Source organism: Canis lupus, chromosome 29 (assembly GCF_003254725.2).
Source record: "Canis lupus dingo isolate Sandy chromosome 29, ASM325472v2, whole genome shotgun sequence".
In the NCBI taxonomy this organism is placed as follows: domain Eukaryota; kingdom Metazoa; phylum Chordata; class Mammalia; order Carnivora; family Canidae; genus Canis; species Canis lupus.
In genome coordinates, this window is record NC_064271.1 from 11,426,432 (window position 1) to 11,449,711 (window position 23,280).

At 42.3% G+C, this 23,280-nt stretch overlaps 1 protein-coding gene across 4 annotated transcripts in view; it reads left to right on the forward strand.

Annotated features, from left to right (window-relative positions):
* Window positions 1–23,280, forward strand: part of CHD7 (chromodomain helicase DNA binding protein 7) — a 191,530-nt gene that overhangs the window by 150,949 nt on the left and 17,301 nt on the right. For all 4 annotated transcript variants that reach the window (XM_025477808.3, XM_049103686.1, XM_049103683.1 and 1 more), the window contains 11 exons: window positions 2,807–2,950; window positions 4,353–4,608; window positions 10,478–10,688; window positions 11,214–11,409; window positions 11,716–11,883; window positions 12,114–12,293; window positions 15,253–15,363; window positions 15,455–15,660; window positions 18,420–18,619; window positions 18,704–18,863; window positions 22,776–22,865. In XM_025477808.3, coding sequence (XP_025333593.3) covers window positions 2,807–2,950; window positions 4,353–4,608; window positions 10,478–10,688; window positions 11,214–11,409; window positions 11,716–11,883; window positions 12,114–12,293; window positions 15,253–15,363; window positions 15,455–15,660; window positions 18,420–18,619; window positions 18,704–18,863; window positions 22,776–22,865 — 1,922 coding nt within the window. The remainder of the gene's footprint in view (window positions 1–2,806; window positions 2,951–4,352; window positions 4,609–10,477; window positions 10,689–11,213; window positions 11,410–11,715; window positions 11,884–12,113; window positions 12,294–15,252; window positions 15,364–15,454; window positions 15,661–18,419; window positions 18,620–18,703; window positions 18,864–22,775; window positions 22,866–23,280) is intronic.

Below are 23,280 nucleotides of genomic sequence, written 5' to 3' on the forward strand. Positions count from 1 at the left end.
CGAAAATGATTTGTAGAGGGACATTTATGGTCTTCACCATCCTCCACAGAGCTCTGGAAAACCAAGCCATCTCCTTGCCCCTCATTGACAAGGAGGGGATTCTCTGGAGGGGGTAGAAGTTCTTCATTGATTCTGTCATCTTGTCTTTCATCGTCAGGCCTCACACAAATTAAAGAGTCTGCTGAAATGAAATTAAATGCTCATCACTCCATCAGAGCTAAAGAATGGTAATGTTTTCAAGCCAAAAGCATATTTGCTGACATAGCTGAGCTTGGAGATGATAAGCTTACTGGCCCAAGTCTCTTACATGACGTTTTGTGATACTGTGTGTATTAATCAGATGGTCTTTCACAGTTACTTTCTAGTGGAAACCTGGTTTTATCCGACTAGACTACTCGTATGTAACCTTATAAAAGTGTCACGTGTGTAACCATTTGGCATAACGGCTTTAAACAGTCCTTGAGGGAATGTAGAATAAAAAAGGAGTCCCCGGGTGGCTCAGCGGTTTAGCACCTGCATTCAGCCCAAGGCCTGATCCTGGAGACCTGGGATCAAGTCCCACATCAGGCTCCCTGCATGGGGCCTGCTTCTCCCTCTGCCTGTATCTCTGCCTCTCTCTCTCTGTGTGTGTCTGTCATGAATAAATAAACAAAATCTTTTTTTTTTTTTAAAAAAAAAAAGGAGTCCCTTCCAGGGCTCCTGAGTAGCTCAGTTGGCTAAGTGTTTGACTCTTGATCTCAGAATTGTGAGTTCAAGCCCCATGTTGAACTTAAAAAAAAAAAAGGATACATTTACTTTGAAATGAATAAGTTAAAAAAGGCTTTTTCTACGGTATTTGTTTAAAGGTTAGGATTTAGCTCAATCATTAGGGATATGAGAAAACTAGGAGACAATCTTTCGTATCAGTATAGCTCTTTCATGAGTCTGTGACAGCTTAAAAAATTCTTGGGTAAAGTAATTCAGAACTTAAGCATGTCAGGGACTGTAGCCCATGTTACCCACCCATATGGTTAGATATTAGCAAACCTTTTTTTTTTTTTTAAGAGAGGAAGAAGGGAGAGGAGAGGGGTTGAAGGATCGGGACTGGGAGAGGAATATCAAACAGACACCATGCCCCAGTGTGGAGCCCAACATGGGCCTCAATCTCACAACCCTGAGATCATGACCTGAGCTGAAATCAAGAGTCGGACCCTTAACTGAGCCAACCAGGTGCTGCCCCTATATTAGAAAATCTTGAACTGATTCCCAATGCCTTTCGCATTATGAATTTAATAAATAAATCCCAAGATGATGGTGGTCTATGTATCTTCCTGAGAGACATCTTTATTCAAAAGGGAGAAAAGGAGAAATAAAAACAAACTGAACTGCTTTACTTCACTTTCAAAGAACTTCATTGAGGGGATCCCTGGGTGGCTCAGCGGTTTAGCGCCTGCCTTTGGCCCAGGGCGCGATCCTGGAGTCCCGGGATCGAGTCCTGCATCGGGCTCCCTGCATGGAGCCTGCTTCTCCCTCCTCCTGTGTCTCTGCCTCTATCTCTCTCTCTCTCTCTGTCTATCATAAATAAATAAAGAAATCTTTTTTTTTTTTTTAAAGAACTTCATTGACATATAAGACATGGTAGATATGATGAAAATTAGCACGTCCCTAGTTACATCATTTATCTAGTATTTACTGAGCATATACTCTGCTTGGCAGCCAAGTTTGTGTCAGATTTCACGTTAGGTCAGAATAATTGCTTTTGAACCTACTAGAAGGTAGGATCACTTTCTGAAATAGTTTTATTTGCTGGACTATGTACCAAACAAAATATTAAATAATAAGACTCTTAAGATTAAAAAACTCATATCATTAAAATTGGTCACTGAGAAATAGCCCCACTATGTTGGATATATAAAATACAAAGACAAGGGTACAGATGCATAAGGAAAACTGGAGAAACAGCTCGTAAACAGGAAGAATTATTTTAAAGAAATACCTAATTGGTTCAAAGAAACAAAGTTAGAAATAGCATCTGCTTTAAGAAAAAAAAAAGTGATTGTGGTATTTAAAACCAAGCTGACCTCTTTGCTAGTTTGAAATTTTTGCAGAACAAAATAGTTTTTCATATGCTGTTGCATGTAGAAGAACTTCTTTTGTGTCTGAAGTGAGTCATGCAGGAAGCAGATGGGGAGAAGAGCGCTGATGATGTAGAGAACAGAAAGAAGCATGTGAGCTTTCTCTGAGTCTAGGGATTTTGGGAAAAAAACTTTCGTGGAGAAAAAAAGCATTGGGACTCGGGAGACTTGCAAAGCCATGGCACTAAAATGTTGACCTAATAACCCTGGAAAGAAATGAAATGGCAAGACATGTTTGCAAGGTCTGCAGCATTCTAGAGGACCCACACCACAGATCTGTCTGAAGCAGGGTCCGTGTTTTTGTTTTGTTCTGCCTTTGTTTCTGCTACCTGCACTTTACGTATGGTGGATGCTGAGTTGGCATGAACGAGAAGTAGGAAAATGGATATCTAGAGAGAGGCTTTTTTGTTTTTTGTTTTTTAAGATTTTATTTACTTGAGAGAGCACGTGCAAGGCAGATGAGGAGGGAGGGCATGTGGGACAGAGGGTAAGAATCTCAATCAGACTCTGAGCTAAGCACAGAGCCCGTCTGGGGGCCCAGTCCCACAACCCTGAGATTATGACCTGAGCCAAAACCAAGAGTTGGACACTCAACCCACTGAGCCACCAGACGCCCCAGGAGAGCGAGGCTTTCATTTTAATAAACTGTTTTTGTTAGGATTTGATCAGTTGCTTTCCTTGTGTTCCTATAGGAACACAAAGTGCTGCTGACAGGGACCCCACTACAGAACACTGTGGAAGAGCTCTTCAGCTTGCTTCATTTCTTGGAACCAAGTCGCTTCCCTTCAGAAACCACCTTTATGCAAGAATTTGGTGATCTGAAAACAGAAGAACAGGTACTTATCACATCTACTTTGTACGTTAGTCATATAATTTGAAGATTAACCCATGAAATAAATGACAACGCATTGCTATTTAGCTTTTTAAAAATATAAATTATATGAGTTTTTTCTCACCTACTTAGTTAAGTGAGCTTTATATCTCCTCTCCTTGGACGTTCTGGGTCTTTGTTATGGAAGGTTTTCTTGTTCTGTTGTCTGTTTACCCTCATGAGGGGCTGTTGAGATCTGTTGGGAGAGGTTACTTACCTGTTCATGTAATTCTCATAGACTGCCATGCTATTCGGGTAAATGATTTTGCTGTGTATACTTTTGACCACAGTGTTAGAAGCCATGGAAATTATAGTTATTTGCCTTGTGGAGTTTTGAAATTCTAGTCTTATTTCTTGGCTATGTATACTTGGTCATATTGCTTACTTTTCTGAGTCTACATGTTTTCATTTAAACTACCCCCACAGGGATCCCTGGGTGGCTCAGCAGTTCAGCGCCTGCCTTTGGCCCAGGGCGCGATCCTGGAGTCCCGGGATTGAGTCCCATGTCGGGCTCCTGGCATGGAGCCTGCTTCTCCCTCCTCCTGTGTCTCTGCCTCTCTCTCTCTCTCTCTATGTCTATCATAGAATAAATAAATAAATCTTTAAAAAAAATAAAAAATAAAAAAATAAACTACCCCCACAGGATTTCTGTGAGAAGTGAGGTATTGTATATGAAAAGCAGTTAATTATTTTATACATCCTAAGAGTTCTGTGGTATTTATTATTATACTGTATTTGAAACAGAGATGGAGATACACTTGCAATCTTAGTCTTTATGTCCTCCCCTTCACCCCTCCATAATTTATTGTCTAAAGCCTCTTAGTTTAGTTGAGTGAAGTCTGTTTTGTTTTTGCTTTTCCTAAAATAAAAACTGTCTTGTGTGCTGTATATCCAAATGCCAATCAACAGAAACGAGAACCAGAGAGATCTCTCTGCCTTCCTATTGATGGAGGGAGTAGGTAACACCTGGCCTACTCGTTCACTTAGCTTTTTCTAGAAGGGAAGGGAACTGAGGCATAACACTCCATGACATCACCTCTTCCTTCTTCCTCATCATCCCTGTGGCTTGAGACAAACAGAAGGGAAGCTCAGTGAATAAATTGGGTTCTTTTCTGCTGTGTGCTTGTCAGGCCTTTGGCTTTTCGGGCTCTCAGGTAGCTGAAATAGGCCATTTAACCTGGACTCATTCAACCTTCATACTCTTCTGTCATGCAAGCTGAGAGATCAGTGCCTTCATACCCTTACTGGGCTTTGACAAGTGAAAACCAATGGTAAATGAATAGCATAATCCTGATTTTTTACATTAGAATATGTTTCAGCATGCAAGTGAATCATGATTCCAGTATTTACTTAAGGTCCTTTTTTAGGTGCAAAAACTCCAGGCTATTCTAAAGCCAATGATGTTGCGACGTCTCAAGGAGGATGTAGAAAAGAACTTGGCCCCCAAAGAAGAAACTATTATTGAAGTTGAGCTAACAAACATTCAGAAGAAATATTACCGAGCCATCCTTGAGAAGAATTTCACATTTCTTTCCAAAGGTGGTGGTCAAGCTAATGTACCTAACCTTTTAAACACTATGATGGAGTTACGGAAGTGCTGCAATCATCCATACCTTATTAACGGTAAGCCTATGCACCAGCGAATGTGTTTAAATGACAGAGCTCCAGAAGTCCTGTTTGTCCTCCAGACAGGGGACTTGATGGTTTGTGGTCATTACTGGATCCTGTCATCTCAACGTGGGTTTCACCAGCTTCCTGTTCTTCGTGACGCCTGCTTCTGTGGTGGCTACAGGCAAGGGACCATTGCACCTTCTGATCCCTGCAGCAGCAGGACCTCAGCTCGCTGTTCTCCTACTTCCCTGACTCTGTGTCTTACCCCTTGGAAGGAGGTGTGGGTGCTCATACCTAAAAATCACCAACAGTGCTCATAGTTAAAGAGAGATTAGCCTCAGCAGAGACTTTGGGGTGTGTGTGTGTGTGTGTGTGTGTGTGTGTAAATCAGAGAAGTTAAAGAGGAACTGGTGTGAGAAGGCAGCTGGCAGCTGTCTGCAGGAAATTTCAGTCTAGAGACCTCTAGGACCTATTCCCTAAGAATGAGAGATCATTCAAAAACTTTGCTAACAGTTTGTTTCTGTTACTGATGAATACTTTACAGTCTTCCTGTTTTCTTAACTAAATTGATAGTGTCCTGTAACTGATTTGAGTAAAAACCTGTATTATGTACTTCCGAAAATCATTAAAGGGATAAATATGGCATACATGTGATATGTGGGACATTGGAGGATATGAGAGCCTTCAGGTTTGTCAGGGATGGGGATTAGAGAAGCCACAGAGAAAGCAATTGAGACAAGCCTGTGGGGGTGGGAAGGGGTTTGCCAGTGAAGGGCAGAAAAGAGAAGGGCATTTAGGCTGATGTAATAACATGAGCAAAGACAAAGAAGCAGGAAAACAAAGGGGGAACTTGCCCAAAGTATAAAGTCCATGTAAGAAGCAGTGGGACAGGGAACCTGAGGCACATAGTGGCCCCAGCTATGGAAAGGCTTCGAGGCTAGGTCATGGAATTTGGCTTTTGTCTGCAGACAGTGGAGAACCATGGCTAGTGTTTGAGCTGAGAAATGATTCAGGATGATTGATCTGGCAACATCATATAAAACAGATGGGAGGGAGCGGGGAAAGACCTGCTAGAAGGCTCTTGCTGCCTGCCCTGCTGGCCGGAGTTAATATGGGTTAAAGAAAGGTGATGGCCGGCTGAGTTGGGGTGTTTGTGTGTGATTGCAAATGGCTGGCAACGCCATTAGGTTCCTTTCTAGGTGAGTAGGAACAAAGCTTAGTTTTGTCTTTATCACAATCCATGAAGTTCAGAGGCAGCTAATTTAAAGAATCCCATCCTCCACTCCCCGCCCCCATTCATGACATACACACCTGTCAGGCATCTCAGACCCCCATGTTCCTGTTATTAAATGACAGAATGGTCCACACCTGCAAGACTGTCTCAGCATAGCACCTGAGCTCATTGTTGTGGTGTGACATCGATGAATTTCCTTTTCAGACTTTGTGCTTTTAGCTTTGTCTTCTAAAGAGAGTATCGTGTGTGATAATTATATGTTTAATGCTGCCAGCCTACTAATCACTGTGTGTTTAAGAGCCTATAAGGCCATTATTGTGAGTGTTGACCTGTCTATTCCTGAGGTGGGGAGGTGGAGTTGGGGCTTAGGGTGACTGATGGTGTGAGTAAAGCACAATACATGTGTGACAGATGCACACTTTTGCATTTAATATCTGGTGAAAAGAAAATGAGGAATAGTAGCGTCCACGGGGCACAGGAGGACACTCACAAAAGAGCTTAAATGCTGCGAGCAGGATGTGTGTGAAAGGGTTGACCTCAGTGATAGTTGTCAGATACCCGCTTGCAGCTCTCTCAAGTTTACCTGGTCTGCTTACGTGCTCATTATATGCATTGAACATTCGGGGGAGGAGTCGTCTCTTCCTTGGCTGATTGCTCTTCAGGGTCATCTTATTTAATTCATTGTTGACCATGAGTTTTTTAGGATTTCTAAAATTTGGGTCTGTGGCAGTTGTCCTAGTTGGTCACACCTTGGGGTCAGTGTTCTGTGCCTACAGGTTATGAAGAATCTGTTAAGCAGTGTGTCTTTATATACCTCTATGCTGAGAAGCTGAAAGTATATACACACACAGTAGGCGTTACAACTGCCTGGGTAGCTCATGTGGATGTTGGGTTTCACTGAGGTTGCTCTACGGCCAGTACCTCCCATTTTCATCCACAATCTGGAGTAGAAGGTATACTGATGGGCTGCCACCTCTACACATGTAACTGAGCTGATTCAAGGAAGTTTTCAGTGTTGAAGTTTAAATCGAAATTCCTATTGGTGGTGGCAGAGTCAAGCAGCCCCCATCAAGCTAAAGTTCAATTCAGGAAAGCATAACATTTTGGTAATTGTGGAAAGTAGAAGCAACTATATGCATAAGTTGGTGACATATGGTGTAATATAAGTAAAGCAGAGGGAAGAAAATTAGAAAGGATGATAGAACACAAACTGAGTAATATTTTAAATGTGGGTTGATATCTTAAGTGCTTAGCGCAGTTTTGGGGGGTGCACTGTGAGTACTGGCTAATTGTTGCTACTTGTTGCTTTATTAGATCAGGGTAGCAGGTAACTGGGAAACATAAATGCAGTTACAGTTACTGGCCCCAGCCTCAAGAGAGTGGAATGTCCAGTTTTAGGTTCCCTATGTGAGAGTACAAATAATGTTGAAAACTTGGTCAAGGTCCCCTAATGGTTAGGAGTGACATCAGGGTCATTTGTTGTCGTTGTTGGAGATCTGAGCAGCACAGAGAAGAAGAGGCAGAAAGGGATCCCTGGGTGGCAGCAGTTGAACGCTTGCCTTTGGCCCAGGGCGTGATCCTGGAGTCCCAGGATCGAGTCCCACATCAGGCTCCCTGCATGGAGCCTGCTTCTCCCTCTGCCTGTGTCTCTGCCTCTCTCTCTGTGTCTCTCATGAATACATAAATAAAATCTTAAAAAAAAAAAAAAAAGAATAGGCAGAAAGAAAATAAGCTGAAGCTTGCATGATGGGATGAATTTCAGATAAATAATCCTAACTCTTTTTTTGGTAATCTTTGAAAGAAAATTATTTCTTGTTTGTGGCTGGATGACATTGGCCAGATAATAATTTCTTGTTATAGCTAGCTACCATCGCAGGTACTGTTTTCACAGTGACCATCTGTTTAAGTCAGATTTCCACACTCGCTTCAAGTGAGTGCACACTCGTTTCAATTTGTCTTTGAGACACACACACATTTTGAAATGTAGCATGAATAGTACTTTAATTTAGGGCAGTGTCAACAAAGTATTTTGGCTTATCATAACCTATTTCCAGCTAATTTTCAGATTGATATTTGCAAATCTAACATCAAGATAAATGGTAAATTGGGCAGTTTGGCTGTGATGTTGCAAGGTAGAAATTGCTTTCTCTTCAATACCTTCACCACCCTTCTTTCCTACATTCTGGCTATAATAAATATAGTGCTACAGGAATCATATAGGAAATATGTTTGCTAATATTTTTAAAACTGCCTGCACTTTAAGAACCTTGAATTCAGGGCAGCCTGGGTGGCTCAGTGGTTTAGCGCCTGCCTTCGGCCCAGGGCGTGATCCTGGAGACTTGGGATCGAGTCCCACATTGGGCTCCCTGCATGGAGCCTGCTTCTCCCTCTGCCTGTGTCTCTGCCCCTCTCTCTCTGTGTCTCTCATGAAGAAATAAATAAAATCTTTTAAAAAAACAAAACACCTTGAATTCATAACAAAGAGCTGGATTGATAAATTCAGCTGTAGCTTTTGTCAGGTAGGGACAAATGTATTTTAATTTTGACTATTCTTTATAAGATGAGAAATCATTAGTAGCAATCAAAAAGCAAGAAAGTTACTTTTCTCATCTCAGAATAAAGTTAAAGTGAAAAAAATTTCTCTGCTAATTTGAGAAATTATTTGTATTTTCAGTTTTTTAATAAAATTATTCAAATGTCTTTTACTTATCTTTTCAAAATGATTATTTCATTTGTGAAAAACATTCTTTGGTCCTTAGCTTGTTTTATTTATTTTTTTTCTTAGCTTGTTTTAAACCAATATACTATATTTTGATTCTGAGTTATAATTTTCATATAGACAAAAAAAATAGCCGAATACCAGGAGCAAAATCTATTTCTGAATTGTAAAGAGCTTATACTATATTGCACAAGAACAAACTTTTTAAAAAGACCTAATGTAAGACACAGACTTAAATCTATTTCTCTTGTTTCCTGAGGGCTGTCTTGTCCTGAATCCAGGACCTAGATTTCTAAATTTTATGTTTTGAAAAATATTATTCAACTTTATTCAAGAACATTCTATCATCAGGGACATTCCTGTTAATGCTCTTCAACAACATTTTGTTTTTACAAAACCTTTCCCTGTTTTTCCCCCACTTAGAGAAGAGCTTCTGATTCATGTGGAAAAGGTAGTGAGGGACTAACCATTCTGACCCAGAGTAGCATTTTCAGCCAAGCCCCCTTCTTCACAAGTAACAGTGTGCTTTGCTGAGGCCTTAGTGCCTGGGTAAGGGCATAAAGCGACTTTAATCTGATCTCAGTAAGATTCTCTGTTGTAATAATTAACAAGCTGTATTTCTGCATATGACCATGCCATAACTTAATTTGCGCAAGTGCCGTTAGAGTGGAAATAGGATGGCACTTTTCTTACTTACATTGCTGCTTGTGGAAGTTCTGTCCTAGAGGCCATGAGGGTCTGACTCACTTAACTTTTAAGCCCCCTTTGAGATTTATGCATACTCATCACATGTATTGTTAGTTCACACGTTTAAACCCCGTGCTAAGAAGAGTAGTTTACACTTTCTGGGAGAGTCGAGAGCTGGGAACCAATCCCATTAGGTGGATTTGTTTGTATTTTCCAAAGAATAGGTGACCCTACCCCCCATCCTTAGGGAGAGGCGCTGAGCACAGCAGCCCTGGCCGATTAACTCCAGGGATGGGAGGTGGCCAGACTGGTGCCGTCTAATTCTAGCTAAGCCACCTAAGTAGTTGAAGGAAGCTTAGCCTGTGTGTGTTTGGGGTTGGGGGCAGTTATGTAAGCACTGCTCTTCTGACAATGTCATTCTCTTGAGGCTTCTCTAATGCACCCAAGTCTTTGAACAAGCAGAAATCATCTGCATGAGGCTAATGAGAAAAAGAGGGTGACGTACATAGGCATAGAAGCCTTACGTGAAACAAGGTCATTTGCTGCTGTTGTTTTTTAAACACTTGAAAAGCTTTTGCCACTTCAGGATAGAATTTTGGTACCTCATGAAACTCTCAGATGAGAATGGACATGGAAGGAGGTTTAGAGATTGCAATAGAAGAAGTATGTTCAGAACCCCTAAAAAAATCCCTAAAAATTATCCTCGAAAAGGAATTGCTTTTTGTTGCCCTCCTTTTGGCTATGTTTACATACAGTTATATACAAAAACTACTGCCCTGACACTGTAATTATTAGAACTCTATTCCCTTGTTTCTTAGCTTCAGAACAGATTTTGTTGTTTGTGTTTATATTCAGCTAGTAAACAGTTCTTCATTTCTTTAGCAATTTAGGTTCCAAATTTTCTGTAGGTATCTGGCCCTTGGCTTGTTTCTGCCACTTCTGGCTTGACAGTCTGTTGTTGAAATTCAGTTTCTACAGACAGCAAACATTTGTTTGTTGGAAAATGTGGTTTTTTTCCCCCCCAAATGTTTAAATGTGTTGTGCTTAAAACTTTGATCCCTTTTATACTTTCATGGTTTTGTGTTAGACCTGACTTTTAGTAAGCGGATGGATTCATATTCATAAACATGAGTATGGCATCCTGGTTCCTATAGTTAGCAGTGGGTTTTGAAAGCAAGTTCATTGTTTTTAGTAATAAAAACCTTTTACAGTATTCACGTTATGCTGTCCAATCTCTGCAGGTGCTGAAGAGAAAATTTTGGAAGAGTTTAAAGAAACACACAATGCAGACTCTCCAGATTTTCAGCTCCAGGCGATGATCCAGGCTGCTGGCAAGCTAGTGCTGATTGACAAGCTGCTGCCAAAACTGAAGGCTGGTGGCCACAGGGTGCTTATCTTTTCCCAGATGGTGCGCTGCTTGGACATACTGGAAGACTACCTCATTCAAAGACGGTGAGGCCACCGCACCGTAAGAATAAAAAGGAAATAAAAAATGACCTTTCATGGGGCTCCAAGTGGCTCACCTCAGAGTGACATTCATAATAGAGGGGATGGGGTGGGGAAAAATGTGTCACATCTCTTTTTCAAAACTGTCGATGTACATAGCTGTTATTCTATGTGGTGACTACAGTAGGACTCTGCATACTTTTAATGGCAATTTTGTTTCCCATTTCTTTGATTTGAGTAGGGGAAAATGGTTCTTACCTAAAATTAAAATTGTTTGTTATTTGACTGTAAGAGGGGTCAGCAATTTTTAGACTTAAGTTATTTAACTAGGGAGGACATAAAATAAAATTTGATTTTTGAGCATTCAACCAATTATATCCCAAACTACAATGAAACCTGTTTGCTCTGAAATTATTTCTGATAAATAATATTCAGATGGTATATATCCCATGTTGTAATATTCTTTACAAAAAGAAACAAGCGTGCTGTAGCCATGCGGCAGGCCTTCTTGTTAATCCTGACGTTTTCTAGGTACCCATACGAAAGGATCGACGGCAGAGTGAGAGGAAATCTCCGCCAGGCAGCTATCGACAGATTCTCCAAACCTGATTCTGATCGGTTTGTTTTCCTCCTGTGTACAAGGGCAGGAGGTTTAGGCATTAATCTTACTGCTGCTGATACCTGCATCATCTTTGATTCCGACTGGAATCCCCAAAATGATCTCCAGGTAAAGATACACAAAAATCGTCCTGATGCCTTTTTTCTTTTCTTTTCTTTTCTTTTTTTTAAGTTATTCCATTATGATGAAGAATCCCCAGTCAAACCAATAAATTAAAGTTGTGTAGTCACTCAGGTAGCATCCCATGGTTGGGCAAATGAACCAAGTGGTAATCAATTTACTAGTAACGTAAAAGTAATTTCTTAGTGTGTTAACCTTCTGTACTGCACCTCTGCTTATTGGAACGGGTGCTCTTATAACTGACACTTGAGTCTTTTCTTTCTTTGGTAACCATTCATTTCCTTTTTCTTTCAGGCTCAGGCTAGATGTCATAGAATAGGACAGAGCAAATCTGTGAAAATCTACAGGCTGATTACAAGAAATTCTTATGAAAGGGAAATGTTCGACAAGGCTAGTTTGAAGCTCGGCCTGGATAAAGCTGTGCTGCAGTCCATGAGTGGGAGAGAAAACGCTACCAATGGGGTAATCCACACTTGCCTAGACCATTTGTTTTTTCTGGCGCCTTAACTTTATTTAGCTAATAGTAAGAAATTGTCCAGCATTGAATTACTTTTCAGCCTCAATATTTTCAGCCTATTTTGTCACATTTTCTTTTTTATGAGTCAGGTTTATCCTCCTTAAGTACAATGAAGCATTTGTGTCATCTACAAACATTTCAGTTCTGAATTATTTAAAATATCTCTCTAAAACAGGTACAACAACTTTCTAAGAAAGAAATAGAAGATCTGCTACGGAAAGGGGCCTATGGTGCACTCATGGATGAGGAGGATGAAGGGTCTAAATTCTGTGAAGAAGATATTGATCAGATTCTCCTGCGGCGAACCCACACTATCACCATTGAGTCTGAAGGGAAAGGCTCCACATTTGCTAAGGTGCGAATTAATTTGAAGAGACAGGCTTTCTGTAGAATCATAATAGAGTTCACCTAAAGCAGGATCTTATAAAGTGCCCCTAAGGTGCATATGTAACATTTGCTCTTTAATTAAGAATTAAGAGGGTAATTTTGACATCTCTGTGGAGCTGCTGATGCATAGAAGATTCTTTGTGTGCATTTTGGGTTCCCTTCTCTGTATATGGCCCTAGTAGTCACCCTCACCTTGACCTCATATCTGCTTCCTCTGTCCTTGATCCCACCCTCTCCACTTCTGGAGCTCCTGCTCTGACATAATTTTGTTTCCTGAGATCCTGACATAGCCTATAAGAACAGTTGAGTCACTCCTATCAAAAAAGCCTCTCATCTCATGTTGCCCTCCAGCTACAGCTCTATAACCCTTCTTTCATAGCTAAAATCCACATGAATGTTATTTGTACTAGCTGTCCCCACCACCTGCTTTTCTGCTAATTTTTCAACTTCCAGCTTGCACCCCTCCCCCACCCTGTCATTAGACCAGCTCTGGTGAAGGTCACCACCCAGCCTTCCTTCCCGCTACTTGACTGAGAGCACCTTCTGAGGCTTCCCCTGTGCATAGTTCCGCCTATCCACACCCAGGCCCCCTTTACACCTTTATTTTTAACAGCTTAATTGAAATGTAATTCACTTGGCATAAAATTCACCAATTTTAAATGTATGATTCAGTGCCTTTACCAAATTTGCAGACTTTGTGCAGCCATTACCACATCTAAATCTAGAGTGTTTCAATCGCCCCAGAACCTCTTGCCCATTAGCAACCAGCCTCTCCCTCCTCCCCTCCCCTTGCCCCTCCCCTGCCAAGTCCTTGGCAACCACTAATCTCCTTTCTCTAGATTTGCCTACTCTGGACATTTTACAAAACAGAATCATATAACATGTGGTCTTTTGTGTCTGGCTTCCTTCACTCAGCATAGTGTTTTTGAGATTCATCTGTGTTGTAGCATGTGTCAGTTCCCTTGTTCTGCTGAACGTCGTTCTGTTATATAGATGTACCTCTGTTAGCAGTTGATAATGGGCATTGGGGTTGTTTATCCATTCACTAGCTGGTAATGAAATTTGGGTTGTCTCTATTTTGGAGTTACTGTGAATAACATTGTTTCAAAAATTTATGAACAGGGTTTTATGTGGAAGTATCTTTTCATTTCTCTCATGTATCTACTATAAATAGAATTGCTGGGTCATATGTTAACTCCAGGTTTAACACTTTGAGGAACTGACAGACTGTTTTCTGGTGACTGTACCATTTTCTCTTTACACCAACAGTGATTTAGGGTTCCAGTTTCTCCATATCCTCACCAACACTTTTTATTTTCTGATTTTCTGATTATAGCCATATTAGTGTGAAGTGATCACCCACTCTAGTTTGATCTGCCTTCTCTGATGCTATTGAGCATCTTTTCATGTGCTTGTTGACCAATTTGTATATCATTTTTGGTAAAATGTCTGTACAGGTCTTTTATTCACCTTTTGAGTTACTTGGCTTTTATTATTGAATATTAAGAATTCTTTTAAAATTCTGGATAGAAGTTTCTCATTAGGCAATATGATTTGCAAGTATTTTCTCCCAGGTATTTTCTCCCAGTCTTTTCTTAATGGTTTTTAGTTTCAATAAAGTCCAGTTTACCCATTTTTTCTTTTATTGTTCACGCTTTTGATATGTCGTCTAACCTAACTTCACAATGATTTGCTCTTTCCTTGCGAGTTTTATAGTTTTCGCCCTTACATTTAGGTCTGTGATCTCTTTTGAGTGAACTTTTGCCTGTGGTGTAAGATAGGGGCCCGTCTCCTTCCCTTTGCCTATGGACATCCAGTTGTCCCAGCTACTCCAGTCTTGAAAGGTTCCCTCTTCTGGGCTCTGTGCCGGACCTTCTCTCTCATGTCTTTCAGCCTCTTTCCCGGTTCTGTTCTCTGTCCTCACAGGTACTTCAGATTCAGTTTGTGCAAAAGCAGATTCCTCACGCCTGTCTCTCCACCCTCTGTGTATGTGCATTTTCAACTCACACCCCCGGTTACTTCGCCTGACTAATGCTGTTCATATGCCAAGTTGGCTACAGAGGTTTTTCTTGGCCACTGCCGCCTCCCACCACCACCCCAAACCCCCCACCTCCTCCACCTATTTTATATGCTTCACATCCACCCAGATTCTAACTGCTTTCATTTTACTTTTTAAAGAGTAAACATTTCTGGACTGTCTCCTTTTCTCCACTTCTGTGGAGCCATTTTCAGTCTATAGAGCTGCTTCCTCTGCAAACCACTGCAGTAACCTCCCATGTCCCAGGACATCAGTATGAGCTCTTAAACAGGTGGCTTTGGATGTGATTGTGTCCATCTTGAGATGATTTCCATTTTGAAAGAGTCCACTGCTATCTCAGGATAGAGTTCCGGCCTCATTAACAGGACATGCAAGGCCCTGCATGACCTGGTTTCCGTCTGCCTCGCGAGCTTGACCTTTAGCTGCTCTCCCCTGACTACTCTTATCACCAGCCACATGACACAATTGCATTTCTTTTCTTCTGAGCCTTTGCACATGCTCTGTCACAAACATTTCCACATACTTTCCTGTTCTAGCCTGACCCAGGAATTATATTCTGGGGAGCCTCTTCTTTCTTCCCAGCAGTGCCGTTGCTGCATCCCCTCATGAACCTGGTCCCTCCCGTGGATAACTGTCGTACCTATATGTACCATTGTCACCCGTCACCGAATATGCTGTACTGTCATCTTTCACTTCCTGATCTATTTAAACCCCTGGACAGAGAGCTACCTGAGGGACGGTAGCGCTTTCATCCTAGCCCACTGACTGCAGCATCTGGCACACAGTGCAGGAATGCATACATGTTTGGCTGAATGAGTAAATGAAAGCTACTTTGCATTTTGCCTCCGAGAAAAGCATCTCAAAGTAATGCATATTTTTTCTCCTTTAGGCCAGTTTTGTTGCATCTGGAAATAGAACAGATATTTCCTTGGATGATCCAAATTTCTGGCAAAAGTGGGCTAAGAAGGCTGAATTGGATATTGATGCCTTAAATGGGAGGGTGAGTGAGAGGTTCCCATTCAAAGCCCTATCTAATCTAACCCAAGGGATGCTTTTTTAGAAGTTTCAGATTTATCTGCTATCTTTTTTAGAACAACCTGGTTATTGACACTCCAAGAGTGAGGAAGCAAACCAGGCTATACAGTGCAGTGAAGGAAGACGAGCTGATGGAATTTTCAGACTTGGAAAGTGATTCTGAAGAGAAGCCTTGCACAAAGCCGAGGCGGCCCCAGGACAGGTCCCAGGGCTACGCAAGGAGTGAGTGCTTTAGAGTTGAGAAGAATCTGCTCGTCTATGGGTAAGTCAGGCTCACATGAAAAACAGAATTTTATTTTAAATACCAGAACTCTAATCAGCGTAGAAAAAATCGTGTTTGTGTTTGGATTTCTGTGATTCCCTATAGTGCAGTCAAGCAAATGACTTTGCAGCAACTTTGATAGGGCTCAGGGCTGATCGGTCAAAGTGGTCACAAGTCATTCATATCCTCGTGGATTTGAGGGAGCACGAATTTGTCCCTTAAAGAATTATGTCAGATCCAAATATACTTGTTGGTGAATAATAACTCAGAACAAAGTCTCAAAATTACAAAACCTTTTCCTACTTTAGCTTCTTCGCATAAAATTTTCAACTGTGGTGGTCTTTTAGTATTTCTCTGCTATAAAGAGTTGTTAAAGGCAATCATCTCAGTTATAAGGCTCTTCTAACTCATCTGAAACATAAATGGATGGTTATTTCAACTCTGAGTTGTACTTCTGCTGGACAACATGTCTCTGAAAGGCAGGATCCATATCTAATTCATCTCTGAGTCTTTGCTTTGAATGATGCTTTGAATGATGGCAAGGTGCTCACTAAAATATCTGAATCTGCAAATAAGAATTCTCTGGCATTTTATGGGTCTGCAGGCAAGCTCTATTCAAATAAAAAAACTACCACCAAAATGCCATTTCTGTAGATCTGATGATATCCTGCTTTTGATTATTTCTTGCAGTGGATTGATTATCAGTAGTTTCAGAGTAAATACATACGTTCTGTTAACATGGCACACAGAGCTCTGATCTGGCTCTCATCTGTCCTGTTGGTCCTTTCTGTGGGTGGCCCAGGCCTCTGTTGGGACAGCCCACTTCATTTCCTTCAGTGTGCCATGCTCTGCCTCAGGTCTTATCTCTGTCATTCTACAAGTTCTTCCACTGCCTAGAGCAGCAGCCCACTCCCCACCCCCTTACCCCCGCCCCATCGCACAGACTTGATCTGCCCAACAGCTCCTGTCGTTGACATCCAGCACAGGCATCTCCTCGGCACTCTACCAGAGAGTCTGGCTTGCACGTTCCATCACACTCATCACGTTGTTGTTGTTGTTTTTTTTTCATCACATTGTTTTATGACTAAGAGTAGCAGGCTCTCCTGCTGGAGCCCCAGTTAGAGCTCCAGGAAGCCCAGGACTCTTTTCTCTAGGTCCTCAGGGAAGAGTGCAATGCCAGCAGATACATTGAGTGCCAGATCAGTGATTTTTTCATGGAATAAATGAAGTTCAACTGAAGCACCTTCTATATCTCAGCTGATTATCTATAAGAATCTAGACAATTCTCTCTTGTCTGTTCTTATGTGGTGGACAGACACCTGAGCCTTTTGCTAATTTGCACCAGCTTGGATGTTTCAAGCCAACGATCACAGTTGAGAATTTTGCTGGTTACTTTAGGAATGGAACACATCAATAATTCCTAAAGCTAAGAAGTATACATAAAGCACAGTGTCTTTCCCTCCTCCCCTGGGCATTACTCTGTAGGAAACCCCTACTGGAGGCGGGGCACTGTGCTAGGATACTCAAGAAACCTGGGAGTAGGACAGTCACGGCCCCTGCCTCAAGGCAGGTGAACAAACAAATGTGGCAGGAAACCGTGATGGTGCCATGGCCAGGAAGACTGTGCAGATGGAGGGGAAAAGCATGTCGCTCCTTTAAGACACAGCTCTGGTATCATCCCCCCACTTTTGACCTTCAGGGAATACAAGAAGGAATTCCACAGACAGCGATGTGACTTGATAGGTGGACATTGTGGGTTAGTCCATGTAGGAGAGAGAGTTGGGTGCTGGGCAGGGAGCAGAGAGTTCCAGGCAGAGAGAACATTGTGTCGAAAGGCCTGAAGTTGAGGACTGCTCCTGCAGGGTGAGGAACTGAGAATTCATAGAAGCCAGAGAGGACCCGTCCAGGGCTGGGACCACAGCCGAGGTGGCCCTCGCCGTGCACAGCCCTGGGCCCCTGAGGAAGGTAGGAGAGAGGCTGGCTTCCATCCTGAGATGTGGCCTGGAGGAGACACAGTGCAGACAGCATCTGCCCATCTGTTGTGTGCTCTCACGCCACGGCACCTGGATCAAAGAGCACAGCGCTGTTTCTGCCCGGTGTTATAACCCCAAGTAGACTATTAGGGTTCAGTGGTGTGCTCTCTATTTCATTCTGTGTGCAGTCCTTCCTCCTGTCCATTTAACACAAGGGCCTGAGAGTTGGCTAAACGTGCTGTCCATGAATGCTCTTGTACTTGGGAACCAGCGCTCCCTGTTTCAGAAAGGAAACTCAAGCCAGTTCAGTCTTTCACTGGTTATCACAGTATCCCTGTGAGGTAGAGTGAAACTAACCATTCCCCCTCAGCATCATGTCCTAGACTTGGGTCGCCACACATGGCAAATAGCTGGTCCGCATTGGAGCACACCAGCCAAGTGGCAGCATGAGGCCGAGTGGACAGTGTCTGGGGCCTGGCTCGTTTCTCCTCACCCAGGGTTGTGGCTGCCACCCGAATCTCCCGGGAGAGCCTGTGGTAGCCCCATGGGCGGGACTTCAGTGATGCTCTGCTCCAGGCAACCAGCTAGGGCCCTGCTCCGCCACCAGTGTGTTTGACTCGGGTGTCCTGAAGTACTTTCCCATCACCAGCTGTCAATTATGGCCAGTTTTGTTTTAAGTGCTACCAGTTTGACCCAAGATTCCCTAACTCTGCTACCTGACTCAGAATGAAGCCCCAAATCTGAACTGAAAGGCACCCTCTTACATGCTGAATATTTGCTTTGCAGTTGGGGACGGTGGACAGATATCCTTTCCCATGGGCGCTACAAGCGTCAGCTCACTGAGCAAGACGTGGAAACCATCTGCAGGACCATCCTTGTGTACTGTCTCAATCACTACAAGGGGGATGAGAATATTAAAAGCTTCATCTGGGATTTGATCACACCCACGGCTGATGGCCAGACGCGAGCCTTGGTCAATCACTCTGGTAGGTCTGCTTCCTGCTGTCTGTAATTGGAGTTATAAAAAACTTCTATTATTATTGTTATTGTTATTATAACTCTGATTCTAGGTTTATCAGCCCCAGTGCCACGGGGAAGGAAAGGAAAGAAGGTAAAAGCCCAGAGCACACATCCAGTGGTGCAGGATGCCGACTGGCTGGCTGGCTGCAACCCAGACGCCTTGTTCCAGGAGGACAGCTACAAGAAACACCTAAAGCACCACTGTAATAAGTACGTCTTGAAAGGATGTATACAGTTGACATTTGTAGTTCCTGGTTTTGTAGTTCCTGGTTTTGTACATCTTTAGTGTTTTCCTTGAAACATGATGCCAGCTCATGTGATGGCATACCTTTAGATGACGGATTCTTTTTTTTTTTTTTTTTAAATAATAGTAGATACATAGCGCTATTTTTTTTTAAATAATAGTACATACATAGCTGCCCATTTTAACCATTTGTAAGTATGTGACTCATTGGTATTAATTATATTCAAAATGCAGTGTACCCATCAGCACTCTTGTTACCCCAAACCATTTCACTGACCCCAGTGTAAATTTTGCACCTATTAGACAGCAGCTTGCCCCCACCTCCTTCGCCACCCTCCCTGCCCAAGACCCTGGCAACTACCATTCTTTCTGCCTCTACAAATTTGCCTATTCTAGGCACCTTGTAAGTGGAATCACAGAATATATATATGTCTTTATAGGTCTGGCTGACTTCACCTAGCATAATGTTTCTGAGATTCATCCATGTTGTAGCTGTACCAGCACATTTTTCCTTTTTTGTGGCCGAATAATACTCCATTGTACATGTAGACCACATTTTGTTTATCCATTCGTCCGTCGATGGGCACTGGAGTTGATGAACGCCTTTTGGCTATTGTGAGCAATGCTGCTGTAAATGTTGCAGACAACTAAGTTGTAACCAAGAGGTGTTATATTAGATCTGTATTTATTTCGTTGCTTGGAGCTTTGTTAACTATCTTTGTATTAAACTAACATCTGCATGTGGCGATTCTTCTTCCATTGCTGTGAACATGTATTTTTGAGAATCAGTACACTAGCCAGCACTGAACAGCTCCACCACTTGTAGCTTTGTGAGGCCTTCGGCAAATTCCGTAGCCTCTTTAAGACTCACTTTCCTTGTTAACCACACAGAGCTCTACAACAAGATCTCAACTAGATACAGCCAGAGTATAAATAAATGTGTATTTCTCTACAAAGTAGCAACAAAAGTCAGAGCACATAATAACTGGCAGTGTGCCAAATACTTCACATGCATTATCTGTGTGACTTGTCTAAGGTAAGTAGTGCTCTTTCTCCCCATTTACCTGACAAGCAATTGGAGACTCTGGTAACTAGTCTCAGCTAGTTAAGGGGCAGAGCCAGATTGGACTTCCAGAATAGATGAGGGCAGTGCCGCCCACCTCAGAAGCCTGCCTTCTCCACGGGGTCATCCCAAGCCTTTCATGGAATATAATTCTTGGCTTGCAGTGATTAATGGTTCTAATCCTTTTTTAAATATGAGAGTGCTTTCAGGGCCTACTTTTGATCACTATAGCTAGATTTTGACTGACAAATTTTTTCCTTTTTGAGTCTTTAAAACCATTATCTCAAACCATTTTGGTACCTTGGAAACTGTTGTTACTGCTGTGGAATAATAGTTCTCCCTAAAATCCTGCCCCACTTACAGCTCTTAGAAAACTTCCATTTCCTGTGGTTTATGTGAACTTTGGGTCAATAACCTTCTGAGTTCTGGATTCATACAAACCGGAAGTGAAGTGGTTTGGTATGGGAAAAATGGCTCCTGTGCCTGGATCCCAGAGTGATGGAGGTGGTAGTTTTAAATTTCCCATTCTAACATCAGTAGCACACTTTCTTAGAGTATCCTCCCTCATTAGTGCGTGAGATGTAGCTAGTGTGCTCTTTACCCAGTCTTAGGGAAAGCCTAGCAAGGCTGGCTGTTTCCTCTCTGGGACAAGCAAGTGGTCCAGTTTTCCTAGAAGGTCATGCCCTACAACTTCCTAGGATCTAAAGTGGGGAAATGTAGATGACTGGTAAGAGAAAATGAAACCCAAATCGAGGGACCTCCTAGAAAATAACTGGCTAGTTCTCTTCAAAAGTTTCAAGAGACAGAGAAACTACTATGTGTGGTCTTGAACCAGATGCAGGTCCAGAAATAGTCACTAGTGGGATTGCCCATCAAATGTGAATGAGGTTTGGGGACTCGTTAGTAGTCTGGTCTGTCGGGCTTACCAAGTGTGAACTCCTTAGGGTCAGGCCCACCTCCTGGCTACTTTGTTATCCTGCTGGTACCATTGAGTTGCCAGTTGAACTGATTTGAATTTTTTCCTCTAGAAGTAAGGTAATATTCACAGTTAACTCCTAAAGGTCTCCGTGTAACTAAAATTCCTCCCAAAGAAGAAAACTTTGTCTTCTATCAAAAGGGAGAGAAACCATTCAGATCATTGCCACTGTGCTGAGTTTTAGTTTAAAAAAAAATATAGAGAGAGAATCCAGCCAAAGGTGGAGGGCACTTCCTTTGGAACTACCCTTTCCGAGCATCCTCTGTCAGGAGATCTGGCCTATAAATTCTTCTCTAGCCAGAGAAGAAAAAAAGTACCAGCCGTGGAGGCCCCATACTGTTTTCTTTTGCCAGTTCAGTGTGGCACAGCTAATTTTTAATCTTACCAAAGAAATTTTTTTTAATTAAAATGAAATACCCAAAATGACTATATACATTGGAGCTTATTCAGATGTTCATAGCCTCACACTTTGTCCATCCTGAACAAGTGTTGCTCAAAAGCAGATACCGGTCAGAGAGGAAGGCATATCATGGAGTACCTATTTATGTATGCAAAAGTAGTCTATTTTGATGAAGCTGCCCCTAGTTATCATTTTGACATTTTCAAGGGCACCTGCCACGTCCTGAGACACTGTGAGGTGGTAGTCAGAAGGCCTAATCCCAAGTGGTCCATGCTTGAAGGTAACTCTGTGACCTTGGATACGTCACTGCTTTTCTGTTATCCTCCATTTTCATGTTTGTAAAGTAGTAGCATGCCCCACTTCATTGTAGGATTATTGTGAAGATCAGATGAGCTAGTATACACAAATGTGATGCATCCGCTATAAAACATCCTGTAAGTGTATGATAGGATCATACCCAGATAGGGAAAATAGCATTCAGTATTACCATTTACTCACAGTCAAGGAGGTAAGTCTTCAAATATCAGTCCCGAATGCACATCAGGAGCTGTCCAGCAGGAGATGCTAGCTAGACTCAGAGTAGACACGGGCCTTTGGGATTTACCAGGTGGGCTTTACTGAAAGAATTAAGTTTAAGCCATTGAGGGAATCCAAGTGAGAATGGAAATCTGGTTCCTAGAATTCCATGGGTTTTTAGAAGCTGATTCCTTGAAAATGACTAAGAACATCAATGAATTGGACACAATTTAACCTCCTTTGTATCCTTTTATTATTTTTTAAGCTACAACCTAGGCTTCCAGGTAATATGAACTAGAAGGAATAAATAATATTTAATATTCCTTAAGAGAGAAGAGTGAGGATCCACCTCCCATACCCCACCCCCATCACCATCTTCCTTTCTCGGAAGCAAAGTTGTATAATCTAAAAAACCTGACATTCCATATTGAGGGTTTATTGTAAGGTAGTAAAACCAGATTTTATATCTCGTTTATTCCTACAACTTCTGATGTGCTTCCAAAAATGGTATTAAGGCAGCAGCTGAGGAAATTTTATGAGATAATGAAGCAGAACAGTTACTGAAAGCCATCTGCTCAGTTGTTTACAAACTTGCTTCAATACTTCAGAGGCAATGGTAGGGTACGTGTCTAAACTTCACAAGCTGCACTAGGTAAAACTAAATGAAGTGCGCCCAGGCTGGGCTGAGCTCGGTCCCTCTCTGTGCAGCGTGAGCGGTTGCCAGGCAGGCCTGTTGGAAGCCAGCAGAAAGCACCACACAGAGGTGATTATGTGCCACCATCTGTCACGCTTCAAGCCTACCATACAGCATGGCTAATCAGCCTTGGCAGGATGATGGATGAACAGCAGCAGCTGCCAAAAGCCACTGTTGGCAAACAGTCCTGAAGTTAAGAACTTTTTCCCCCCTCTGTCTTCCTCTCCAGGGTCCTGCTGCGTGTCCGCATGCTGTACTACCTAAGACAAGAAGTTATAGGAGACCAGGCAGATAAGATTTTAGAGGGTGCTGACTCAAGGTTAGTGCAAGCGCATACCGTCCCATACCTCCCGGTAATAATCCGAGTGGTCGGAAAACACGGCCGATTGTGTTTCGGAACGACCATAAACCATGAGTAGTGCATCTCCTTTTTTGCACCTGGAATGCAATTTCTACCCTGTGAGCGTGGGGATGCAGTGGGAATCAGGAAAAGCTCGTTCCCATGTACGTGGTACAGATAAAAAGGTGTAAACCACATTACTGGTGTTCTGAGGTGACCTTTAAAAGGGGACACTGCTATGAAGTCCATCTCGGCCATGGTAGGAAGCAACTGGCTTACACCTTTTCTTGTAGCCTTTGCTCATTGCTCTTCATGATACTCAGATGCATGTTGCAGGAAGGGGACACGGTGGGCTGGTGTATCATGTTTGTTGCTACTTAGAATTCTTTTCTAA